Source organism: Amyelois transitella, chromosome 30, assembly GCF_032362555.1.
Source record: "Amyelois transitella isolate CPQ chromosome 30, ilAmyTran1.1, whole genome shotgun sequence".
Taxonomy (NCBI): Eukaryota; Metazoa; Arthropoda; class Insecta; order Lepidoptera; family Pyralidae; genus Amyelois; species Amyelois transitella.
Window position 1 is genome coordinate 2961480 of NC_083533.1, and position 25217 is coordinate 2986696.

At 36.6% G+C, this 25217-nt stretch overlaps 1 protein-coding gene across 4 annotated transcripts; it reads left to right on the forward strand.

Moving 5' to 3' along the window:
• The first annotated feature begins 393 nt into the window (after positions 1–393).
• Positions 394–25060, forward strand: LOC106131005 (juvenile hormone esterase). 4 transcript variants are annotated; one of them, XM_013329972.2, is made up of 5 exons: positions 402–544; positions 8158–8204; positions 18439–18586; positions 21222–22489; positions 23016–25060. In XM_013329972.2, the coding sequence occupies exons 2-5, from the start codon at positions 8167–8169 to the stop codon at positions 23689–23691; spliced, it is 2130 nt and encodes a 709-aa protein (XP_013185426.1). In that variant the 5' UTR covers positions 402–544; positions 8158–8166; the 3' UTR covers positions 23692–25060. The 4 variants fall into 4 exon arrangements, with proteins under 4 accessions (XP_013185430.1, XP_013185426.1, XP_013185428.1 ...); XM_013329974.2 differs by having other exon boundaries at positions 422–544; positions 8161–8204; XM_013329976.2 differs by lacking the exon at positions 8158–8204 and having other exon boundaries at positions 394–544.
• Positions 25061–25217: the final 157 nt, after the last annotated feature.

The window sequence follows — 25217 nt, forward strand, 5'->3', positions numbered from 1 at the left end:
AAGAGAAAATCAAAACTTTTCGAAACACCAACAAGCTTTGCATGATATTTACACGAAATTTACGTCACTGCATGCCATGGCCGCCATATTGCTTAAAGTCGCGTTTTGGCATATTTGAATATTGCATTTTCTTTTTCGATTTTTTAATAAAATAGCTGTAATAAAGGCAGAAAAGTATTTTTGTAGGGCTCCTTATAAACAAATAAATACCCTAAGATTGTTTTTAGAACTTTGTCAAATAGCCTATTACAGTACATATACATCATACATAGTGAGAATTTACCTTTATTTAGAAGTCATTCCCTAGTTCATTCAACGATAGGATTGACATTTTTAAAAGTAGTAACATTGAATGTTCTTTGATGAATTGAACGTTCATTCAGTTATATTTATGTCATTCTCATCTTCACGTTGCAATGTTGGCTGCATTGTAGTGCTAATGCCCGCCCGCTCGGTCACGAGTGCGCCAGACGGATTGCATTTTCAAACATCTGTTTCGTCGGAATTAAGTTACGGATTGTTTGTGTGAAAAGTCTAATAACAGGTGAGTAATCTATCTTGTAATTTATTATTACCTTTGTGTAGTATTTGAGTCTAAAATGAAAAGTGTAACAAGTGCATTGTCATAAAAAAGTTGATTCGCCGGTCGCGCGCCTTGAGTCGCGAATTTTTTTTACAAAACAGGTTCCTTTCTATTGGATTGTTTTAACTTTTCGATTTTTACTGCAACACGCGTCGCGCTTTGCCGTTAAGCGATCTTAAAACATAATGATTATGCATTTTCTCCACATCGTTAACATAATTTACCTACATTTTTTTCTCCGATCTTCACATTGTAGGTACCTACCTTGGTTTTGTGTCGTAAAATTATTGTTTTTAATTACATACTGTCCGTCTATTGTTTTATTCGGATAGCTTGCTGCCTTGCTATTATGTTCATTAGCATTGTTAATTGCTTCTCATAGGAATCTTATTGGAATAGATTTTTAGAATTTGAGGACGTTATTGTATTTTTCTACCTCTTAGTACCTATAAAGGTATTTAAACCGTCGGTATTAAAACCATACAGCTGAACGTGGCCTTTCAGTTTCCGAAACTGTTTGTTCTGTCTACCCTGCAAGGTATATGTATAGACGTCACTAATAAAGGTATATAATGTTTGTACTGACATTTAGATGATAAGTATTTATCAAGTTTTTCTGAGGGGGAGGAATGGACCACGAACCTTCCACATGCTTGCGGGGTGGGTAGGGATTACACCCCCTACATGGTGGGTATCCCAACCCTTCGCACCTTGCGATTCGCCAAATCTTTCATCATGCGAATGGCTGTGATTTAGAATTCCTTCCTTGCATTTCTCTTTACCAATAGGTACATACAATTTGGCAAGAGTGAAGGCATTATTTGAACTTGCGTGCGCCACCTTAGGACTCATCTTGCTTACCACCAGGCAGGTAGAGGCCAAAAGTACTCAAATTAATAATTAATGAATATCTAGTACCTATCTAAATATAAATATATACTGGACAGATTACACAGATTGTGTTAGCCTCGAGGTAAGTTCGAGACTTTTGTAACGAGATAGGTACTAACTCAACGATACTATGTATTATTATAAATTAGCTGTGAACGCGACTTCGTCCGCTTTAATCCGTCCGCGAATAGTTATTTTGGGCATCATTGAAGGATGAATAATTTTCCCCGTTTTCTCATATTTTCCATCATTTCATCGCTCCTAAAAGTTGCAGCGTGATGTTATATAGCCTAAAGCCTTCCTCGATAAATGGTCTATTCCACGCAAAGAATGTTTTAATTCGAACCAGTAGTTCCTGAGATGAGCGCGTTCAAACAAACAAACTCTTCAGCTTTATGATATTGGTATAGATAAATACTTACATAGATACACAACTAAGACCGAGGACACATTCGAACCCGGGACCTTCTGTGTCACAGATAAGCGCACTGCCGCCGCGCCACAGACGCCGTCAAATAGTACCTACCTTTTATCAAACGAGGGTAATGTTTACGCTGTTTATTATCTGCTGTCACCTAAACGGTTACTTATGTTAGTACCTATTTAGAGCAATTGTTAGTAGATTAAGTTATACAAGGCGCGCAGGGCGCATCCTGGCCATAGGTCAGGTCAAGAGTACCTACTTAAACTAAATCAATGAGTTTTCATTAAAAAACTGACGAATGTCGAGATGGCAGAATTGATTAAAAGAGGAATGTTGGCAATGGGAAAGATGTACATAAAATTCTCGTGTCACAATGTTCGTTCGCGTACTCCTCCGAAACGGCTTGACCGATTCTCATGAAATTTTGTGAGCATATTGAGTAAGTCTGAGAATCTGCCAAAATAATTTTTTCATATTCCTCAGTGATAAGGGTGAACATTTTTTTTTTTTATTAGAAATTACTTAAATATTTCCTATTTATATGGAAAAACAACGTTTGCCGGGACAGCTGGTATATGCATATATACATGTCACTACATACAAAGTACCCCTATCGCCTCTTCTCTGTCTGTTTTTATGCGCTAATCTCGGAAAGTTGTGGACGAATTTGGATCATGTTTTAAATGTTGAAAAGAGGGTTTTCTGATGATGTTTTTTATCTATCCATGCGAACACGGGGCGGGTCACTAGTCCACACTTATAATAATGAGAAAGCATTTGTGTTTTTGTATGTTTGAAAAGAATAAACTCAAAAACTACTGAACTTATTTTAACAATATTTTGCACAGATATAGAAAATACCTTCGTGGATGACAGTTTCCTTTTTTTTTTGCAATTTCCCACGGGATCGATGCCCCGCGCCGAAGCTAGTATACTATGTATTTCTTTGTGCAAATTATATCCCAGCACATTTGAGATCATAATTGTTTATTATGAATTCATTAGAAGGGACAATGGTCCGTATTTCTGTCTGTCTCTACGCAAACAATCAGAGGAAGACCTATTGTATGATAAACTAATGACAAACTCGCTACTAAAGCGAAGTTGAATCATGGTACACCACGGTCAAATGCGTGTAGCGTATTTGCTAAGGGTTGGTTTAATACATATGATCACGTCTATATCCCTTGCGGGGTAGACAGAGCCAACAGTCTTGAAAAGACTGAATGGCCACGTTCAGCTATTTGGCTTAATGATAGAATTGAGATTCAAATAGTGACAGGTTGCTAACCCAACGCCTAAAAGAATCCCAAGTTTGTAAGCCTATCCCTTATTTGCCTTTTACGACATCCATGGGAAAGAGATTGAGTGGTCCTATTCTTTTTTGTATTGGTGCCGGGAACCACACGGCACCGGTTGGTTTAATCTAAATAAATATAAACGGAGTTATGAATGTGGATGAAGCGAAAGAAGTATGCAGGGATCGTGGCAAGTGGAAAGTAGAATCTGCCTACCCCTCCGGGAAAAGTCGTGATTTTATGTGTGCAAGAAGTGAATGACTGACTGACATATCAACGCACAACCCAAATCGCTGGCAGAGACTTGGAAATTTGGAGTGTAGGTGTAGGGGCGCACTAAGGGAGCTTTCGAAATTCCCACGGGAACCGGAATTATGACGAATTTTCGTTTTACGCGAGAGGAGTCGCGGGCGTCCTCTAGTCCATACATATAACATAATTGTAACTGACTGCGTTTGCCAAAAAATTAATATGGGGAAATTCTTTAACACCAATAGGAGCCAAATATTTGACTTTAAGAATTACTGTATGTTTGTTTGTATTCGCATCACGCGATAACACATCTGAGGAAATCGCATTAAAATCCACAGATTCGAATGCGGATTTCTCAGATGTACAGATATTTCTTCCCTCTAAGAGGGCCATACAGGAGGTCACCTCTTTCTCCGTCAACTTTTCGGGTAACGAAGTCGCGGGCAGCTTATTATTGTATAATTTAAGTAGTTCAATAATATTTGCATATCCAAAGAGCATTGTCTTAAAGATACCGGCTGGTATATGTATGTATGTGGTCGATAAAATGGCGGTCGTTGATTTCTATAAAGTAAACAATGATATTAACAGAAGTTATTACTTTTGAGGTTAAGTTCATTCTCTCTCACATCAACCTCTCTCGCTCATACATATAAGTATACATAAAATCACGCCTTTGTTTCGGAGGGATAGGCAGAGACTACATCTTTCCACTTGCCACGATCTCTGCATACTTCTTTCGCTTCATCCACTTTCATAACTCTCTTCATGCAAGCTCGGCGGTTTCGGTTACTCTTGACCTGAACCTTTGCCAGGACGTCCTTAATTAGATCAAGATACGTTCGTCTCATACATTAAATGAATTAATAAATATATTCTTAAGCGATAGATCACACAGATTAAGCTAGCTCAAAAGTATGTGAGGTACTTGTGTTATGGGAAACTAACTCAACGTTGCTAAGTATAAATATTTTTTTCTATAATCACTTAAAATACCCATCGACTTGGGCAAAAAAATACATTTTTTGTATATTTGTAACGCGATAACTTTTGAATCGCTTGTCTGATTTTGACGAAATTTAAAAGGAAGGTAGAAGGTAACCGATTTTGTTTTTGAGATTCTGTACGCTACAAGTCACAACAATCACGCGGTGCTATCAGTTAAAAAATAGTCTTAATCGCGCTAGCAAATATTTCGCAGATTGGAGCATATATATAACCGCGGGAAACCACGGTTCCCCAGGCTAGCCTGGCAGAAGATCTTCCCTTTGGTGGAGGTCGAGCTATAATGATCGCTTCCAGCTACAAGATATTGCGGGTAAGCCAGAGCCAACAGTCTTGAAAAGACTGAATGGCCACGTTCAGCTATTTGGCTTAACGATAGAATTGAGATTCAACTAGTGACAGGTTGCTAGCCTATCCCTTAGTCGCCTTTTACGACATCCATGGGAAAGAGATGGAGTGGTCCTATTCTTTTTTGTATTGGTGCCGGGAACCACACGGCACGAAAAAAACAAATAAAAAGACTTCGCTGCGACAAACATATATAATTTTAATATGCAGGACTGCACACAAGGTTGTTGAGTATTGAGTCAGCTGCATTTTGTAAGCACAGTTTCAAGGTCTTCAATTAACTGGACAGAAATGGTTACTTTCTTAGTACATACATACATACATATGGTCACGTCTATATCCCTTGCGGGGTAGACAGAGCCAACAGTCTAGAAAAGACTGAATGGCCACGTCGGCTGACACGTCCCGGTAAACTGACGTATATAAAATCACGTGTGTTTCCCGGAGTGATAGGCAGAAAGTACATCTTTCGACTTGCTCCAATACTTAATTCAGTTGCGTCGTTCACATTTATCACACTTTTGATGCAAGCTGATCGATTTCGGGCAAGCTTTAATTTTCTTTACGTAAAGGAATGAAATGGTATGGTGGATGTGTGGATGTGTGTGTATACATACATACACACCTACATGCTTGTATGTAGTATTTAACCCTATGGGCTAGATAGAGGCAACAGTCCAGAAAAGACTGAAAGACACGTCAAGTTGTATTTCTTAATAATGGAATTGAGATTCAAATAGTGACAGGTTGCTAGGCCATCGCCAAAAAGAGGAATCCCCAAGTTCACTAGCCATTTCCCCTGATTGGCATTGTGTGTATAGAAGAACATAACCCTACTTCTGCAGTCGGTTAAACAGAGATCAACAAACGATTCATTGCCGTGTTCAATTCACAACATTAGAGCTAAACAAATTATAATTAATTCAAAATCACATAGCATGCCATTGAAACCGGAAGATTTACCAATGAACTCTAAAACAAGTATTACAACGAATATTTTTTTTTTCTAAACCACCTGTTTGGTAGTAAATTAATTGGAGGCTGCTTAAAAAAGTAAATAGGATTCTTCTTTTAGACGATGGGCTAGCAACCTGTTACTATTTGAATCTTAATTCTGTCATTGTGCTAAACGGCTGAATGTGGCGTATCAGTGTTTTCAAGACTGTTGGATCTGTCTACCCCGTAAGAGATATAGACGTGACTATATGTATGTACGTTATAAATGCGAAATTAGTATTTATTTGAAATTTTGCATACATAAAGTTAGGAGTACGGTGAATAACAGGAATTTTTCAATAAAATATATTTTCAACCAACAAAAAGAGTGAAAGTATTTAAACATACATACAATCACGTCTTTATCTCTTACGGGGTAGATGAGCCAACAATCTCGAGAAGAGTGGAAGGCCAAGATCAAATCTTCTTAAAAGATATAGTACCTTCTGGCTATAATTATAGTTTCGGAGTTACATCCTCACCACACCACTTTCGAGATAAGCCCAGGGTACGCCCTTGCTATGGATCTGGGTCAGTCAAGTTTTTGCATGAAGCGACTCCCGTCTGACCTCTGCGATCTTTGCATGGGAACCTAAACCCGTATAAGATCATACATACATACATAAAGTCACGCCTCTTTCCCGGAGGGGTAGGCAGAGACTACCTCTTTCCACTTGCCACGATCTCTGCATATTTTCTTCGCTTCATCCTTTATGAGATCATGGTTACCCATTTCTGATCATGCATGTTTTTTGTCACCGTAAGAGAGTTAGTATTTAAGAACTACTAGTGTGCATAACTTCGAAAATAGTCGTTATTACATTTCCGAGGTGGGATTTGAACCTGTGCCTTTATTCGCGGGCCATATTACCGTTTCGACCACCGACGCTCCTAAAAATCATACATACATATGGTCACGTCTTTATCCCTTGCGGGGTAGACAGAGCCAACAGTCTTAAAAAGACTGAATGGCCACGTTCAGCTATTTGGCTTAATGATAGAATTGAGATTCAAACAGAGACAGGTTGCTAGCCCATCGCCTAAAAAAAGAATCCCTAGTTTAAGCCCATCCCTTAGTCGCTTTTTACGACATCCATGGGAAAGAGACGGAGTGGTCCTATTCTTTTCCTCCTAAAAATCATAGTTAGATATTTGTTAGACCCGCAATACCTACTCATTCCGACTACAATTTTCATTCTCACGGCCAGTTATCATAACTTTTATCAGTGTTTATCATGTGGACGGAGCTATTGAAAATAAATTCTTCAGGTGAAAAATTCTATGCGACAGTGTTCATCTATTTAATTTTATAACGACTTAATACATCATTGCCGTGCAGTGCCTTGTGGTTCCCGGCACCAATACAAAAAAGAATAGGATCACTCCATCGCTTTTTCGAGACTGTTGGCTCTGTCTACCCCGCAAGGGATATAGACGTGACCATATGTATGTATGTATGTAATATGGATAATTTGCCACACGCAAGCCAAGTCGCAGCCGTTAGTTAGTTAATTATAAAATCGATTACTATCCACAGCCTTGTAGGAAGCCCCACGCAGAAGCCTAGACGGTTAATCACGTATAATGAATGACAGTACCATGAATAATGTCAAATAATTCGTGATTATGACGTCACATGTTCCAAAATGATGCTTTTCGTTTGGGTAACCTTTCTTCATCGGGTGCTAATGAGAAGTTTGTTAGTTAGTTTGTTTGTATGATCTACCCCGCAAGGGATATAGACGTGATTATATGTATGTATGTATACTCTTTATTGCACATAAAAAGAAATATAACAAACTAGAGGCAGCCCGCGACTTCGTCCGCATGGAAACCCTATCAATCCCGCGAGAACTCCGGGTTTATTTATATTTATTAAGTAACCTATATGTTATTCTGGTTCTCATACCAAATTTCATCGTAATCGGTTCAGAAGTTTTTGCGTGAAATAGTAACAAACATCCATACTGACATACTCACAAACTTTCGCATTTATAATATTAGTAGGATTACAAATCTGCCGTGTGGTTTCCGGCACTTCATAATAGAGCCACTTCATATCTTTCCAATGGATGTCGTATAAGGCGACTAAGGGATAAGCTTTAAGCTTGGGATTCTTCTTGCAGTCGATTGGCTAGCAGCCTGTCACTGTTTGAATTTAAATTCCACCATTAAGCCATATAGCTGAACGTGGCCTTTCAGCCTTTTAAAGACTGTTGGCTCTGTCCAGCCCGCAAGGGATATAGACGTGATTATATGTATGTATGATTATATGTTTGATATAATATAATAAACTTAACAGTCGCAAATTCAGTTAACAGTATAGTTTAAAATTACTTACAGTAATGTTTATTTTTCAGTAGACCACGATGATAAACGCCGTCAACGAATTCCTAGACGATCTTCGGTGAGTGCATTGCGTATGCGCATGTGAATGCACGCTTTTATAAAGTAACTTTACTAACAAGACACACTGACGTTTTTCAATGTAATCACGTTTAAATGTTACACGCTTTTTACTACTACTATCTTAGTTACTAATCATAGAATTGATTAATGAAATAATGACTACAAATCCTTAATATAAGCGAATGAGTATGCTGTTTAAAAGTAATTATCAGTTTAATAAGGTTTCAATGATTTATTTGGACAATTGGAGAGCTGTTCTCTCATACGGTACAAAGGTACAATTTTAAGGCTTCATATATATGATATGAGTATAACTTAGTAAAATTAAAATAAAGGTACACATAGGAGAATTAGTTGGGAGTCAAGAATGAGTGCGCTTTTAGAAAGAGGGCATAATAAATAAATCATTCATTCATTCATTCACTGAGCAGCGCACTCCGAACATGATTCGGCGACGATAACCGAAAGGTGGTGTGGGATGAACGAGTGTATCTTTTAATTTTTTTAATCATGTTGATTACTAATCGCGTAAAAATGATGACCTTATAATAGGTATGTATGTATCAAAATACAGAGGCGTTCTGGATTCATTGTATTTTTTAAATTTTTTGCCTTATTTATATATAACAGATATATGTATGTATACATATATATTTTTACTTGTTTTAGATGAATATTTTATTAAATCAGCTGAACGTTGCTTTTCAGTCTTTTCAAGATATAGATGTGCCTATATGTATGTGTGTTGTGTAAGATGACATAATTATAAATTTAAACAGAACCTAAAACTTCAATATATCGTGTTACAGTGTTGTCAAAGTTCGTGAACAAATAATAAATACGTGTTCACGATAACTGAATGAAATTTGATAAATATATAAAAAAAATGTAGTTCAATGTCACACACTATTCACGTAAGTAACCGGTAATAATATCAATATAGTAGTTTTGGAAGTAAATTACACTAACATTACTTTTAAACTCATCATAAAGCCATACAGCTGAATGTGGCCTTTCTACGTTGACTCTATCTACCCTGCAAGGGATATAGACGTGACTATATGTATGTGTGTTATATATTAATATTATAAATACTTACAAGAGTTTGTTATGATGTGCGGATGTATGTTTGTAAGTCTGTCACGCAAAATCTACTAGACGGACTTTGATGACATTTGGTACACGGGTAGAATACAACCTAGAATAATATAATAAGTACTTTTATCCCGTAATTCCCACAGGAGCGAAGCCCCGAGGCGCTGCTAGTAATATTTTTCGATCGTTCCGCGGTAAAGGTCGCATTATATTATCGCTTGTTTCATTTATCACTTTATCCTGTCTTTACTAACTTCGCCATATTTCTTCAACTTTTTTTTTAAAGAATATAATTGTAATAATCAATAATGATACTTGATATTATGTGGTCTAAACTTTGTTAATTTTTGCATTCGAAAATCGACCCGTGGGATTTGAACCTGTGCCTTACTGCGTAACACGCAATTTAACCGCCCGGTTATCAACATCGTGAGGAAACTTGCACCTTCAGGCAAAACTGGATGTGTAACCATGGATTCAATGCGGGTTAGGTTTACCTGCAATGGTTGCGGAGGTCAGAAGGGGTCACTTCGTGTTAAAACCTGACCACCTTACCGATTTGACCATCGACGCTCTAGTAATGACATAAAGACGTGATGTATGTATGTATAATGTTCCAACACGTGTGACCTCTAATAATTGCTTATTGTATCGAGAACATAATATTTTCTATAAATAAACCATAAAGTGACCTTTTGTTCATTTAATTGGAAATAATAGGTTTAGAATATTATTCAGCCCTTTTTATTTTATGACGTCAATGTCAAATATAGGTATGTATACTAGCGACCCAATCTGACTTCGCACTGTTATGGGGAAAGAGCAAAGCTTTTTCTTTTTAAAAAAAGTTACATACATACATATGGTCACGTCTATATCCCTTGCGAAGTAGACAGAGCCAACAGTCTTGAAAAGACTGAATGGCCACGTTCAGCTATTTGGCTTAATGATAGAATTGAGATTCAAATAGTGACAGGTTGATAGCCCATAGCCTAAAAAGAATCCAAAAAAAAAAGTAATTTTCAACGAAATAGATTTATTTCATTTTAAACTTTTAAAAATGGAAACAGAATAGATTGGAACTTTGAGCAATGGTTTGTTCGTTTTGGATGATGGATGAAGACTGAGGGGCTGACTCCTAGGCTATGCACTTTAACATACATTGCTGTTTTATAACAGAATAGATCTCAGTCTTTCCCTCCCTCTCATCACATTGTACAGACTACAGCAGAATAACATGAGCCCTTTTCATAAAGAAAAAACTAACCATAGGAAGTTCAAGTAAATCTGCAGTTGACTTTACCTATTCCCTTTTACATTCTTTCATATACCTTTATATAATCACGTCTTAATCCCTTACGGGGTAGACAGCCGACAGTCTCAAAAAGACTAAAAGGCCACGTTCAGCTGTAGGCTGTATGGCTTAAAGATTGCAGGCGAACGAAGTCGCGGACAACAGTAAGTACGTCATAGATTAAATAAGGCAACCCTTACTTCAATCAAGATAAGGTTGTAAATATTCATTATCATTGATGACTAGAGTCTGTCGTGACTATACTAATTTTAGCACAATTTACACTATCAATCATGTCGTGTCTTCATAGTAATTGTTCTTGAAAATTCCACTTGATAACATGGCCGTTACTCTTCCATTATCTAAAATTGAAAAAAGTTGAATATTCTTACAACAAAATCTTCAGTTGGAATTATGCGCGAGATCGCGTTCTCTTTTCGAAATTTTCGATGAGAATATTGTGCGAGTGAGAATATTCTAAATTCAAGTGACAATCTTGTGTTTTCTTTTTAATTTGGAGTGTGTGTTGGCAGTGTTCTGTTTTTTGTTTATGGCAAGAACATTAGAGGAATTGATAATATTAAAAAGAATATCCTTGAGATATCTTATCGCCAGAGAGTCTAAACTCCTCTCACTGGGTAAAAGGCCGGTGAATAAAAAAATCGCGAAAGCAGTGGAAAATCATCAAGAGAACACGGTTTGGTCTTGTTTCTTGGACTCCCTGAACGAGGATCTGACTAGGAATATCAACGTTTTCGAATGGAAACTTGCCGAAGAAGTTGTAGAAATAACTAAACCCAGAACTTACAGGCTAGATTCTACTTCGCGAGATATATTAAGACATTACAAAATGCCTTAGTAAGTATTTTAATACAGTATACCTATATAAACTAATTATACATACAATAATTACAACATTGGTGAAATGACATCTAATTATGTAGAATAGAATAGATTTATTTTCAAAATTGGATACAAGGTATCACTTATTGACGTCACATGTGTCTCATATGTCTATCTTATTATGAAGAAATAAAAGAACTATTCTAAATTATAAACTTATTCATTAATTCATATAATCACGTCTATATCCCTTGCCTTGACAGAGCCAGACTTGGGTTGACAGAGCCAGCAGTCTCGAAAGACTGATAGGCCACGTTCGGCTTTATGATAGAATTTGAGATTCAAAAAGTCTATAATGGTTCTGTATCAGGTGATCCAGATCTTCGATTTTTATACGCTAACAGAAAATGCTCATCAGGTTGAACAACTTTTGTTAAGACGTCATTTAGATATTTCCTATAGTTTAGCCGAGTTGTTATGGTTTGATATCAGCTGTACCAGATTTCAAAAAAAATTATACCCTATAGGTATGTTGACCAGGCATAAGACCTATATAACAAAAAAGTTTCATTCAAATCAGATCAGTGTACAAATAATCATACAAACAGACTTTTTTTTTCAAATTCATGCTCTGTTCCTATTTTTATGTCGATATATTTTTTTTTAAATATACTCATGTATAGAAAAAAAATTATTGCTGTTTTATTATATGTATTGATAAAGTATCGTTGAGTTAGTATCTCGTAACACCAAGTCACACACTTACATACTTCGAGGTATACTCAATCAGTGTAATATGTCCCGTATATATTTATTTATGAATTTCAGTGCCGTGTGCGTAAAGGCTAGTGTCGGCAGTGATAAAAAGAAGAATAGGACTAATAGGACTATTCCATCTCTTTCCCATGGATGTCGTTAAAGGCGTCTACGGGATAGACATATAAACTTGAGATTTTTTAGGCAATGGGTTAGTAACCTGTCTCTATTTGAATCTTAATTCTATAATTTAAACCAAAGAGCTGATAGTGGCGTATTGGTTTTTTCGAGACTGTTGGCTCTGTCTACCCCGCAAGGGATATAGACGTGATTATATGTGAATGAATGAATAACTAACAGCGTACCCTTAGCGGAGACGAGGGCGTATGTTATACATCTATCTATCTATCTATCAATACTTCAGGTCTGAGACTCTTGAGTATAAAATATAACTACAGAAAGATGATTCACCCTTGACTCACCGCCAACCGCAAACCTTTACGACGTATTAATATCATTCAATAAGAATTTACAAATTCATAAAAATTCATTGATTGTGATTCATTTAGGGGCGTAGCTATCGGCAAATGCCGGGTATGTAAGGCTGAGCGAGACACTACTTTCCATAGCATTTAGTTAACCCTATAATATATACATATATTATCACGTCTACGTCTATATCCCTTGCGGGGTAGAGAGAGCCAACATTGTTGAAAAGACCGAAAGGCCACGTTCAGCTGTATGGCTTTTGTAATGGAATTAAGATTCAAATAGTGACAGGTTGCTAGCCAATCGCTTACAAGAAGAATCTCACGTTAATAAGCGTATCCCTTAGTTGCCTTTTACGACATTCATGGGAAAGATATGGAGTGGTCCTATTATTTAGTGACGGGAACCACATGGCACAACGTTTAACTTGGTACTAATTGCCTATTAAATCGATTGGACTTTATTTTTTCATACAGAGAACTCGTAGTATATAAATCGGAAAAATTCTGGGATAAGATAACGCTACAATATCTTATATATACTTATATCACGTCTTTATCCCCTACGGGGTAGACAGTCTCGGAAAGACTAAAAGGGTAAATCTTTGAGCTCTTACGGTGTGAACAAACATCGTAAGGAAACATACACATGCAGGTAAATAGTTTCGTGTAAAGAATGTCTATTTTCTCTCACTGTTTCATCTATACTAATATTATAAAGCTGAAGAGTTTGTTTGTTTGAACGTGATAATCTCGGGAGCTACCGGTTCGAATTAAAAAAATCTTTTGGTGTTAAATAGATCATTTATCGAGGAAGGCTTTAGGTTATCGTTGCAACTTTTAGGAGCGAAGAAATAATGGAATATGTAAAATAAAAAACGGGGAAATTTCATCCTCGAGGGCTTCAATGATGCCCAAAATAACTATTCCACGCGGACGAAGTCGCGGGCACAGCTAGTATAAAATGTGACTGATAGGCCACGTTCTTGCACTTCAAAGATAAACAGTAACGAATAATCAATTCATGCTTTAAGAAGCTGAACTGAATTAGTCACCTAAATAGCTATGCAGATGCGTCAATTGTTCAGTCTAAATATTCTAATTAATTCTTCATACATTCTATTCCAATTAGGACTCTAAATTGTGTCTAAAGTCATCATCGTAAAAGGCGACTAATGGAAAGGTTATAATAAACTTGTTATTCTTCTTTTAGGCGATAAGCTTATTCTATTATTAACTGATTCAGCTGAACGTAGCCTTACAGTCTTCAAGAAACAGACGTGATTATATGTATGTATGTTTGACGTACATACGGACATTTATTGACATTCTCAACAATGCTATAGGTCTACTGGAAGAAATTTCTAATGAAATAGGTAGCACCTTTGTACTTGAATTACTGTATTATAATTTTGTGTACATAAATTTATACTAATATTATAAAGCTGAAGAGTTTGTTTGTTTGTGTGAACGCGCTAATCTCAGGAACTACTGATTCAAATTGAAAAATTCTTTTTGTTTTGAATAGACCATTTATCGAGGAAGACTTTAGGCTATATTTTATTACGCTGCAACTATTAGGGGCCAAGAAATAATGGAAATTGTGAAAATAACGGGGAAAATTATTCACCCTTGAGGGCTTCAATGATAATCCACGCGGACGGAGTCGCGGGCACAAGTAGTAAATAATGAAATAATAAATAAATAAAATAAAGCCTATTGTCTCGATATTGGTATCAATCTATATTATTATTATCTTATCATCAATTCTTTATACATAACATTTTTTCTTACGAAATCAACACCGTCAATGTACAGTTATTGAAATCCTACTAATATTATAAATCCGAAAGTTTGTGAGTTTGTCAGTATAGATTTTTGTTACTCTTTCACGCAAAAACTACTGAACCGATTACGATGAAATTTGGTATGTAGGTAGCTGAAGACCCAGAATAACATATAGGCTTTTATCCTGGAGTTCCCGCGGGATTGATAGGGTTTCCATGCGGACGAAGTCGCGGGCTGCCCCTAGTAACCCATATGTGCCTATAGAGTTGACGCCACTACCACCAAAGGAAAGATCTTCCCCAGGCATCACACCTAGCCTGGCGGAAGATCTTCCCTTTGGTAGCGGTCGAGCCGAATATCGCTCCCGCTACACATATAATAAGACTAGCTGTGCCCGCGACTTCGTCCGCGTGGAATAGTTATTTTGGGCATCGTTGAAGCCCTCAAGGATCAATAATTTTCCCCGTTTTTTTCACATTTTCCGTTATTTCTTCGCTCCTTATAGTTGCAGCGTGATGTTATATAGCTTAAAGTCTTCCTTGGTAAATGGTCTATTCAATACAAAAATATATTTTTAATTTGAACTATTGGTTCCTGGGATTAGCGCGTTCAAACAATCAAACAAACTCTTCAGCTTTATATTTAAGCATAGATAGTAACTGACCGATGTCTGTACTTGAAATATATATGCAAAAAAATTGACATTTGGTATTTATACCTAAAAGAACAACAGAAGCCAAATTAGTGATTTATTAAAATTTCTGACAGATCTATCAATCTTGAGAAGACTGATGATAAGCCACGTTCAGCTGTTTGGCTTAATGATAGAATTGAGATTCAAATAGTGACAGGTTGCTAGCCCATCGTCTAAATGAAGATTCCCAAGTTTATATTAAGCCTATCCCTGAGTTGCTTATTACAACATACATACATACATATGGTCACGTCCACATCCTTAGCGGGGTAGACAGAGCCAACAGTCTTGAAAAGACTGAATGGCCACATTCAGCTATTTGGCTTAATGATAGAATTGAGATTCAAATAGTGATAGGTTGCTAGCCCATCGCCTAAAAGAGGAATCCCAAGTTTATAAGCCTATCCCTTAGTCGTCTTTTACGACATCCATGGGAAAGAGATGGAGTGGTCATATTCTTATTTTCTAATGGTGTCGGGAACCACACGGCAACATACTATGTTTTTCTCACACATGAAATGTTTTTCCGACTGTACCGTCAGATAAATTATCTTATCATGTTATCACAATGATAGTGTGACATAAAATTTAGTGCTTGATTTTATTTCGCTGTGGTAAACTGTGTTTCATAGGAATTTCCTTCAATTTGGTAAGTGTTGAACTAATTAGTCGACCAGAGTTTGCGTATTTACTTAATTTACCAAAATATGCATTATTATTTTTATTTTCGAATAGGACCACTCCATATTCATCTCTTACATACATACATACATATCGTCACGTCTATATCCCTTGCGGGGTAGACAGAGCCAACAATCTTGAAAAGACTTAATGGCCACGTTCAGCTATTTGGCTTAATGATAGAATTGAGATTCAAATAGTGACAGGTTGCTAGCCCATCGCCTAAAAAAGAATCCCAAGTTTGTAAGCCTATCCCTAAGTCGCCTTTTACGACATCCATGAGAAAGAGATGGAGTGGTCCTATTCTTTTTTGTATTGGTGCCGGGAACCACACGGCACTGGTGCCGGGAACCACACGGCACTCATCTCTTACATGTTGTAAAAGGCGACTAAGAGCTAAAAAACTGGGGATACCTTTTGTAGGCGATGGGCTAGCAATCTGTCACTATTTGAATCTCAATTCCATCATTAAGCAGCTGAACGTGGCTTACAGTCTTTTCAAGACTGTTAGATCTGTCTAACCCGCAAGGGATATAGACGTGATAAGGTATAGGTATGTATGTATGCAGGTATGCATATTACCCGGAGGGGTAGGCAGTTAGAGACTACGAAACGAACATCATTCCACTTGCCACGCGATATTGCATTCATTTTCCCATCAGCTCTGTTATTTATCGCTAAGTTTACTGGCATAGGTATGCGTAGGGTTAAGGAAATGATTGATTACACTAATGTCCAGTTCTCATTTAAATGATAAACACTATCAGCTGTGTGACACGAATATTCAAAGTGTTTTAAAGCGATTAGTAGCAGCCGTGGCGCCTGTAGTATCATGAGTGCTATTTTCAAAGCGTGTGATTCACTAAACGTACAATATCGTTACGATAAACGTGTGCCGTGTGGTTGCCGGGACCGATGTAAAAAAGAATAGGACCACTCCCCTTTCTTATGGATGTCGTATGATGCGACTTAGGGATAGGCTTATAAACTTGGGATTCAAGGCGATGTGCTAGCAACTTGTCACTATTTGAATCTCAGTTCTATCATTAAGCCTAACAGCTGAACGTGACGTGTCACATCTTCAAGACTGCTTGTTTTTTTTTTGCCTACCTCGTAAGGCATATATACGTGATTATATGAATGTATAAATGATGAATGATAAATGTGTGACTTTGTGAACAAGAAGTCTATATTATCTGCCGTTTCTCTCAAGTTAAAGATTAGATTGAGATTAAAGGCCTCTGTGGCGCAGTGATACCAAGTGACGTCGGAGGTCCCGGGTTCGAATTTCAGTCAGGTCATGATGAGGAACAAACTTTTTCTGATTGGCCCGAGGCTGTTCGGCTTGAGGTCTTATTCCAAATAGATGGTCGTAACTGCATTTTCACACGTCACAGCTACTGATTCATTCAAGATATCTAAATATAAAACGTGTTAAAATACAGTTTTACTTACGAAGGAAAATAAAAAATATTTGTTAGGAAAACTTTACTTAGCCAATTGCAATTATGAGGATAGCTTACTTTGTGAAAAAGTTAGTCTTGTTTAGGCGTAGGTATTTGTATTGAGCTATTTAGTCACACTAAAAAACGGCCGTATTATTGCAAAAGTTAAGTGAGCGGAAAACATTGGATGTTTTATCCAATAATTTTCTATCGAATAAGACCATTTTGCGTATACTTTTTTTGGGTTCGCGTTCGAAAATATTTCGATTGCGTGAGAATTGGTTCCTTTGGGGCACAATCCAAAATATTGTTTAAGAATATTTGAACGTGAGACGAGGAAAAATTAAAAAAAAAAAAACAGTTTTTTATAAATAACCTTTTTCGTGAAAACAAAAATCATAAACAATTTGTACCTATATAAATAAAATAACTCTTTGAAATGTACATTGATAGCACATCAGGCAGGAAGTAGAACATTTTATTACTATGTGTCATTTATTTATTTATTAATAAAATAAGCGATAAATAATCTATTACTTAATCTTAGTTATTTATGATTATAATTATAAAACTATTTTTTTGATGCATCATCTAAATATCACAATGTGTAATGTTCTTCGTAATTGACCGAAGGGTATGGTACCCCGTATTCCAATTGGGTCTGTCATCCTCAGTGAGACGAGTTAGGCCAACGAGTCTAAGGTATTTATAGACTTAATTAGCTGTTGTCCGCGACTTCGCCTTAAATCTTTATTAAGCTATAGCAAATTTTGTGTTTGCGTGACGGAATAACAAATACACACATATTCACACATCCCAATAACCTTTCGTATTTATAATAATAATTTTAGTAATACCCAAAAACTCCGCTAATTTCGGATTCCGCCTGAATTTCGGAAAATCCTTTTTGAACACATTGGATCTCAAATTGTTATCCTGCTACCGACATTTATGAGTATTTATTCAGTACATACTAAGCTTGCCTATTGTTAATGTCTTCTCAAGAGAGGAGCCTAGTTGCCTAGCCTAATTGATTCCCATCTGAAATCTTTGCAGGAGAACCTAACCCAAATTGTAAAAACAACTGTTTTAATATATGTTCTTAATGTTCTTTATTTTGAACGTGTTTTTGCAATGAATTGTTCCAGTGGAGGAAGAATGACCGAAGCGCCGATCGTGAGGGTGGAACAGGGTGAGCTGCAGGGGCGTGTGGTCACCAGCCCTTCGGGGAAGGCCTTCTACAGCTTCCAGGGTATCCCTTACGCGAAGCCGCCCCTTGGCTCCTTAAGGTTTAAGGTAATCCATCCATCTAGACCATAATATAATATTATAAAGAGGAAAACTTTGTTTGTTTGGTTGTAATGAAAAGGCTCAAAAACTACTGGACCGATTTTAAAAATTCTTTCATCATTCGAAAGCTACATTATCCACGAGTAACATAGACTATATTTTATTTTGGAAAAAAAATTGGGTTCCGTAATAATATATAAAAATAATTGGCAAAACAGCGTTTGCCGGGTCAGCTAGTATGTTATAATGTGATATTATTAATTAGTGGCGTGTGGTTCCCGGCACCAATAGAAAAAAGAATAGGACCACTCCATCTCTTTCCTATGGATGTTGTAAAAGGCGACTAAGGGATAGGCTAACAAACTTGGGATTCTTTTTTAGGCGATGGGCTAGCAACCTGACACTATTTGAATCTCAATTCTATCATTATGTAAAATAGCTGAACGTGGCCATTCAGTCTTTTCAAGACTGTTGGCTCTGTCTACCCCAAACGGGATATAAGCGTGACCATATGTGTTAGACTCTGAATTCTGAATGCAATACCGGGCTCAACGAGTTTTACCGTCGACGGGTCTGAATATCGAATAGTGTAATAATCATTGATACGATTTCAGTTCTCAAGAATAAATGTGTTGCCTGTATTACTTGGCAAATTCGTTTAAAACAAACAAAAACAAAGAATTGTATTTGCCATAGATTTAGCGTTTTGTTTTCTTAACACTATATGCACCGGTGATAAGTGACGCTATAAAATGATAAGGAACTATTTGTGGTAGGACCTTGAATTAATTTTTTTTGCTTTATAAAATGCAGAACATTGTTTATCTTTGACAAATAAACACCTATATGGCATGATTTTAGTCACAAGACCCTATGTTTATGTAATCACGTCTATATCCCTTGCGGGATGGACAGAGCTAACAGTCTTGAAATAACTGAAAGGCCATGTTCAGCTGTATGTCTTAAAAATGGAACTGAGATTCAAACAGTGACAGGATGCTAGGCCATCACCTAAAAATAACCCAAGTTGATAAGCCTATCACTTAGTCGTCTTTAACGACATCCATGTCCTATTCCAAAACGCCGGGAACCGCACGGCACAAGAAAGCCGGTATAAAATGCAGCAGTAAACATCAATCTACGAATAAATCCGTGATTCTCTTGTCGTGCTATCTTTCTTATGTTATCAGATGTTTAACAATAATTGCATCATGTTATTTTCATTTTTATACAGTACCGATTACCGCACGTGACTTTGTCCAGGTAAATTTTAGAAATGTTTCAAGAGAAATTGAAAAATTACTACTGTGGTCTTTACTCGTAGTAAATAGATTTTTTTTATCCACAACACGAATATCATTGTGGTCATTGACTTTTCAAAAGACTTTTGGCTGTTAATAGATAAAGACGTGATGAAACAATACAATCTTTCCCTTTCCCATGGATGTGGTAAAAGGCGACTAAGGGATAGGCTTATACATTTGGGATTATTTTAGGCTATAGACTAGCGACCTGTCACTATTTGAATCTCAATTCTATCAACAAGCCAAAAACTTGAACGTGGCCTATCAGTGTTTTTAAGACTATTGGCTGTCTACCCCGCAATGGATAGGTATATGGTGTGGTGATTATAGGTATGAAATAATTACGTGATGTAAAAATATAATTTCATCTACCTATAAATTTTCTACAAATTCGGTTTTCCCTTCTTATCTGTTGTCATTTCAGAGACCACTCGTATGTAGTTTATCTTAAAAGTTTGCTAAGATTACGTCTATCAACACGTCATCTCTGCAGTTCTTTAGAATAATATTGAGCTAAGCTAATGTTGCGTAAGACTTTTTTTTAAAGTTCTTTCTTTTCCTGTCGCGGTTTTGCTGAAATAAAATTGTTTAGAAAGCAGTTTTATCTTTGAGCAAAGTGTGCTTTGGCTCTTTCAAGTAATGTGTCATGTGGTTTCCGGCACCAATAGAAAAAAAGAATAAGACTCTCAGTCATACTCTTACCCGTGGATTTCTTTAAAGGCGACTAAAGGATAATCTTATAATCATAGGATTCTTAAAGGCGATGGGCTAGCAACCTGTCGCTTTTCGAATCTCAATTCCATTATTAAGCCAAACAGCAGAATGTGGTCTATCGGTCTTTTCGAGACTTTTGGCTCTGTCCACCCTCCAAGGGATATAGACGAGATTATATTTTATTGTGCATATCTTCTTCATCTTGGCGTTAGTTCCGGTTACATTCTCACCACTCTGGTGAGAAGCCCTTTGACTTTCATTGACCATGGATCCTGGATTCGTCAAGTTTTTACACGAAGCGATTCCCATCTGAAATCGGCAACCTTTGCTGGGTAACCTAACCCGTATTGCATCATGGTAACAGATCAAGTCGTGCAGGTTTCCTCACGATGTTTTCCCTCGCCGCAAAAGCATGATAGCACTCAAACTAATATACGTGAACGGAACAAACGTTTGTCTTCTAAGTGTTTAAGTTGTATTTTACGAAATCCTTCCCAAACATGTACAACAAAATTGAACATAAATTTGAAGCTGACAATGCAATGCAACAATATATGTAGCTTGTACATTCAACTTTAAAGTGGGCAATTCTTTCCTAACTATGTATTTTCTACAATTTCTAGGCACCACAACCGCCAGAAGCGTGGGAAGGCGTTCGTGATGCAACATCAGAAGGGAACATCAGCGCTCAAATCGACCCGCAAACTAAAGAATACGTGGGCGATGAGAACTGCCTTTTCTTGAACATCTACACCAACAATTTGGACGGTTCTTTCCTCCCTGTCATGCTCTATATCCACGGAGGCGGCTTTAGATTCGGCTCTGGCTCTTCCAGTCTTTACGGTGGAGATTATCTAGTCGATAAAGATGTTGTCGTCGTCACAATCAACTATCGCTGTGGTGCGTTAGGTTTTCTCAGTCTCAACACTCCCGAAGTGCCTGGCAATGCTGGCCTGAAAGACGTGGTGCAAGCCATTCGATGGGTCAAAGATAACATCCATAATTTTGGTGGTAATCCTGGCAATTTGACGATATTCGGCGAAAGCTGTGGCGGTGTAGCCACGTCGGTGTTAACAGCTAGTCCGCTAACTAAAAACTTGATCAGCAAAGCGATAATACAATCAGGGACTGGGCTTAATAGTTGGGCGTTCCAGAAAAATCCTCTGGACAATGCCAGGAGTCTCGCTAAGAGTTTGGGATGCGAATCCGATGGTGTGGATGATATTTTAGAGTTTCTAGCAACAACACCGGTCAAAGACATCGTTGAAGCGAACGACAGGATGCACCCTCCGGAGCTTTTTTACGAAAAAGGATCAAATATTTTCGCTCTAGTGGTCGAAAAAGAATTCCCTGAGACAGAAGCTGTTTTGACTGAAGCGTTTATTGACATTTTAACTTCTGGCAGAACAGCTGAAATCCCCATCATGATTGGTAGTACAACATTAGAATTTACATGTGAACGTACCAATGACGATTTACAAAATTTCATACCAGAAGAACTACACATAGAAAGAAATACAGAAGAATCTGTCGCTATAGCTGAAAGGATCAAATCTTTGTACTTCAAAGGCAATCACATTGGGGTTGAGAGTCTAAATGAGTATTTTGAGCTATTATCTGATAAACTAGTCAATATAGATACGCATAGATACGTTCAATACTTAGTTAAAGTGTCGACGAAGCCGTTGTATTACTACAAATTTGATTATGTGGGAGAATTGAACTTGTCAAAGAAGTTATTGTCTTCTTTGGGCTTGAAACATGCGGGCCACATGGACGAGCTGGGGTATTTGTTCAAGAATGACCTGCAGAATGACGTGGAACCGACTCAGCAAGATATAAGGATGAGGGAGAGGATGCTCCGGCTGTGGACAAACTTCGCTAAGTCTGGGTAAGTGTACAATATTTACTAGATTCTAGCGAGAGCGAAAATAGATAAGTTCTTTTGGTGCATCGGTACCGATGTACGGAGTTATGAGAGATTTTCAGCATGGAATATGATAGATATTAGAAATCTATAATTGTTTCTAATATTTACATTTATTGAGTAGCTGAATTTATTGACTGGGGGTGGTGTGTGTAATTTTCTCTCCCTCACTCTACCTATCTTTTCGGTTCCGACATGATTAAACAGAGAGAGAGAGAGACGGACATATGACAAAACTTCACTGATAACCCTATTGGATGATGTTCTTGGCACCTTAAGTCTTTCCCAGTAGTGGGCAATCAGGGCAAACTCTTTTGTAATAATTGAAATAAGATTCTCCCGAAACCGACCTTTAAAATATGCAATCAGATAAGAAATCAAGTGTCGGATATTAATAGTCAACGGATACAATTTTTAAACATATCACACCGGTACATCTGTTTATGAAATTTTATCCCATTACTAAACCACAGTCATGTCTTCTTCCCAGAAACCCAACACCCGACGAAAACCAGTACATTACCGTTGAATGGCTTCCCGTGAATAAAGATCACCTATACTACCTCAATTTAGGCGAAGAACTATCACTTGGCACGAATCCAGACAAGGAGAAGATGGAATTCTGGGACGAGCTGTACAACAAACACTATCGTATCTGGGAACACCCTAAAACTAACAACGACGCTGTTAAAGATGGCGCTGGTGACACAATAGCAGCTGTTATAGTTTCCGAGACTGTATACGAACCAGTCGATGAAACAGACCCGTCTGGACAAACGGTCGTCATTGAAACGACCGTAGTTGAAGCTGTTGATGTAAATGAACTGGACAATGCACCGGCTGAAGTCGAAAGCCAACCCGACCCTCCTAAAGTAGTAGAAAGCACATACGAACCACCTAAAGTGGTAGAAAACGCATATGATCCGCCAAAAGTGGTAGAAACTGCGCAAGAGTTACCCAAAAATGGTGATGTCAAGACAGAACATCTAAATGGCAATGCGGAAAGAAAAGTGAGAACGTCGAATGAAATCAAAATGGTGCAAAATGCCAACGGTGTGCCCAAAGACGTAATAAGGGCCAATGATCCCCCAGAAGACGACCTACCTAAGAATATAGGTGTGAACAAGTTCGTGAATTTCTTTGAATCGCTCGGAGGTAAGAAGTGATGCCATATTGTCTATCAGTATTTATCTGTCATTGAATATACAAATGTCTTTGGAGTATATTTTCAATAACTCATTGAAATATTTGGAAAAAAAACGCGTATATATGATACAATAAAAACTAAATTATTTTCAAGTAGATTATTTCAAATTAAACATTTTTATAGTAAAGAATTTCTTTTTATTGTCTTTCGCCATTTATGGTCTCATTATAAAACATGCTTTATAATTTTACGGTTAACATATTTACTGGTACATTTGTTATTGAAAATATACGACATGTCTTTTTTATTTTATTTATGTTCTAGTTAGTAATCTTGATTATAAACGGCAAAATTGTGGATATTTGATTGATTAGGGTTTTAATATTTAATAAATGTTGGATTTAAATTTAAACACTGAATTTAAATAAATTAATGGCAACACTCAACAATTGTAAAATTAAGGTCATGGTTAAGACTTCAGTTTTAACTTCAATTCCAAAAATTTTGATGCGCCGGGTGTGATACTGTTTAATACTAAGAGTGTTACATAAATCACAATCATAACAAAAAGAAAGCAATTAATTGCAATTTCCATGTTTTTAACAAAAGCGTGTTAGATGTGAAATAAGAAATTACGTGCGGTGCTTATTTATTATTCAAAATATATTTTAGTAAAATTAGGGAGAAAATATATATATACTTCGGGTTATATAAACTGCATTTTTTTAAAATAAATGGACAATTATTTACTCATGGTAGTTAACATAGAAATATTGTATGGCAACCCTAATTATTGTACATTCCATAATGACTTCCAAACGTTGTATTGTGAACTTTTAAAATTATTTATTTACTTCCATAAATTTATAATTAATTATAGTTTTTAACAAATATTATAATACATATCAATGTTTGTTGTAATTCAATATTTGCAAATATGATTTTTTTTAATTAAGGCGCAAATGTAAATTTATTGGCATTTAATGTAGTTGGGTCATTGACAGACGTTTTAAAAAGCTACAGCTTAAAAATAGTCTTGAGAGCAGAATACATACATACAACCACGTCTGTATTCCTTACGTGGTGTATAGAGCCAACAGTCAAAAGACTCAGCTGTTGCTATTAATGTTGAAATATTAAAATTTCTACGCCATTTTGTAATAGGTACTAGATTTATATTTTATAAACTTATGTCTGTGGGTGATCTAAAAAAATAAAATATTCGAATAAAATCCATAGTTATATCGATTTAAATACGATCTATTTAAGTGTAGATATGTGCCAATGTAAACCTAGAAATAATTTTTAATTGTTATTAAAAAAGTTACGGTAGATGTGTATTTTTATATAATTATACTTATGTGAGTAAATAAATTTATTTAAAATAACAGACTGTGTTTTTTTCTCAAGTCCAAACAAGGAAGGTATTGTTCCGAAAAATAGCTATCTACTTAACTATTTGAGCAGACATTGAATACAATATTAATGTTTCTAAGATAAGGTAACCTATCATCCTTATTTTTTTTTAAATAAAACAGTTGTTAA

Bases quoted from the DNA above. Each gene is read 5' to 3' on its own strand.
- LOC106131005 (XM_013329972.2), top strand. From the start codon at position 8,167: ATGATAAACGCCGTCAACGAATTCCTAGACGATCTTCG. The intron at 8,205-18,438 runs GTGAGTGCATTG...GAATTGTTCCAG, and splicing joins GAATTCCTAGACGATCTTCG to TGGAGGAAGAATGACCGAAG. The intron at 22,490-23,015 runs GTAAGTGTACAA...TCTTCTTCCCAG, and splicing joins ACAAACTTCGCTAAGTCTGG to AAACCCAACACCCGACGAAA.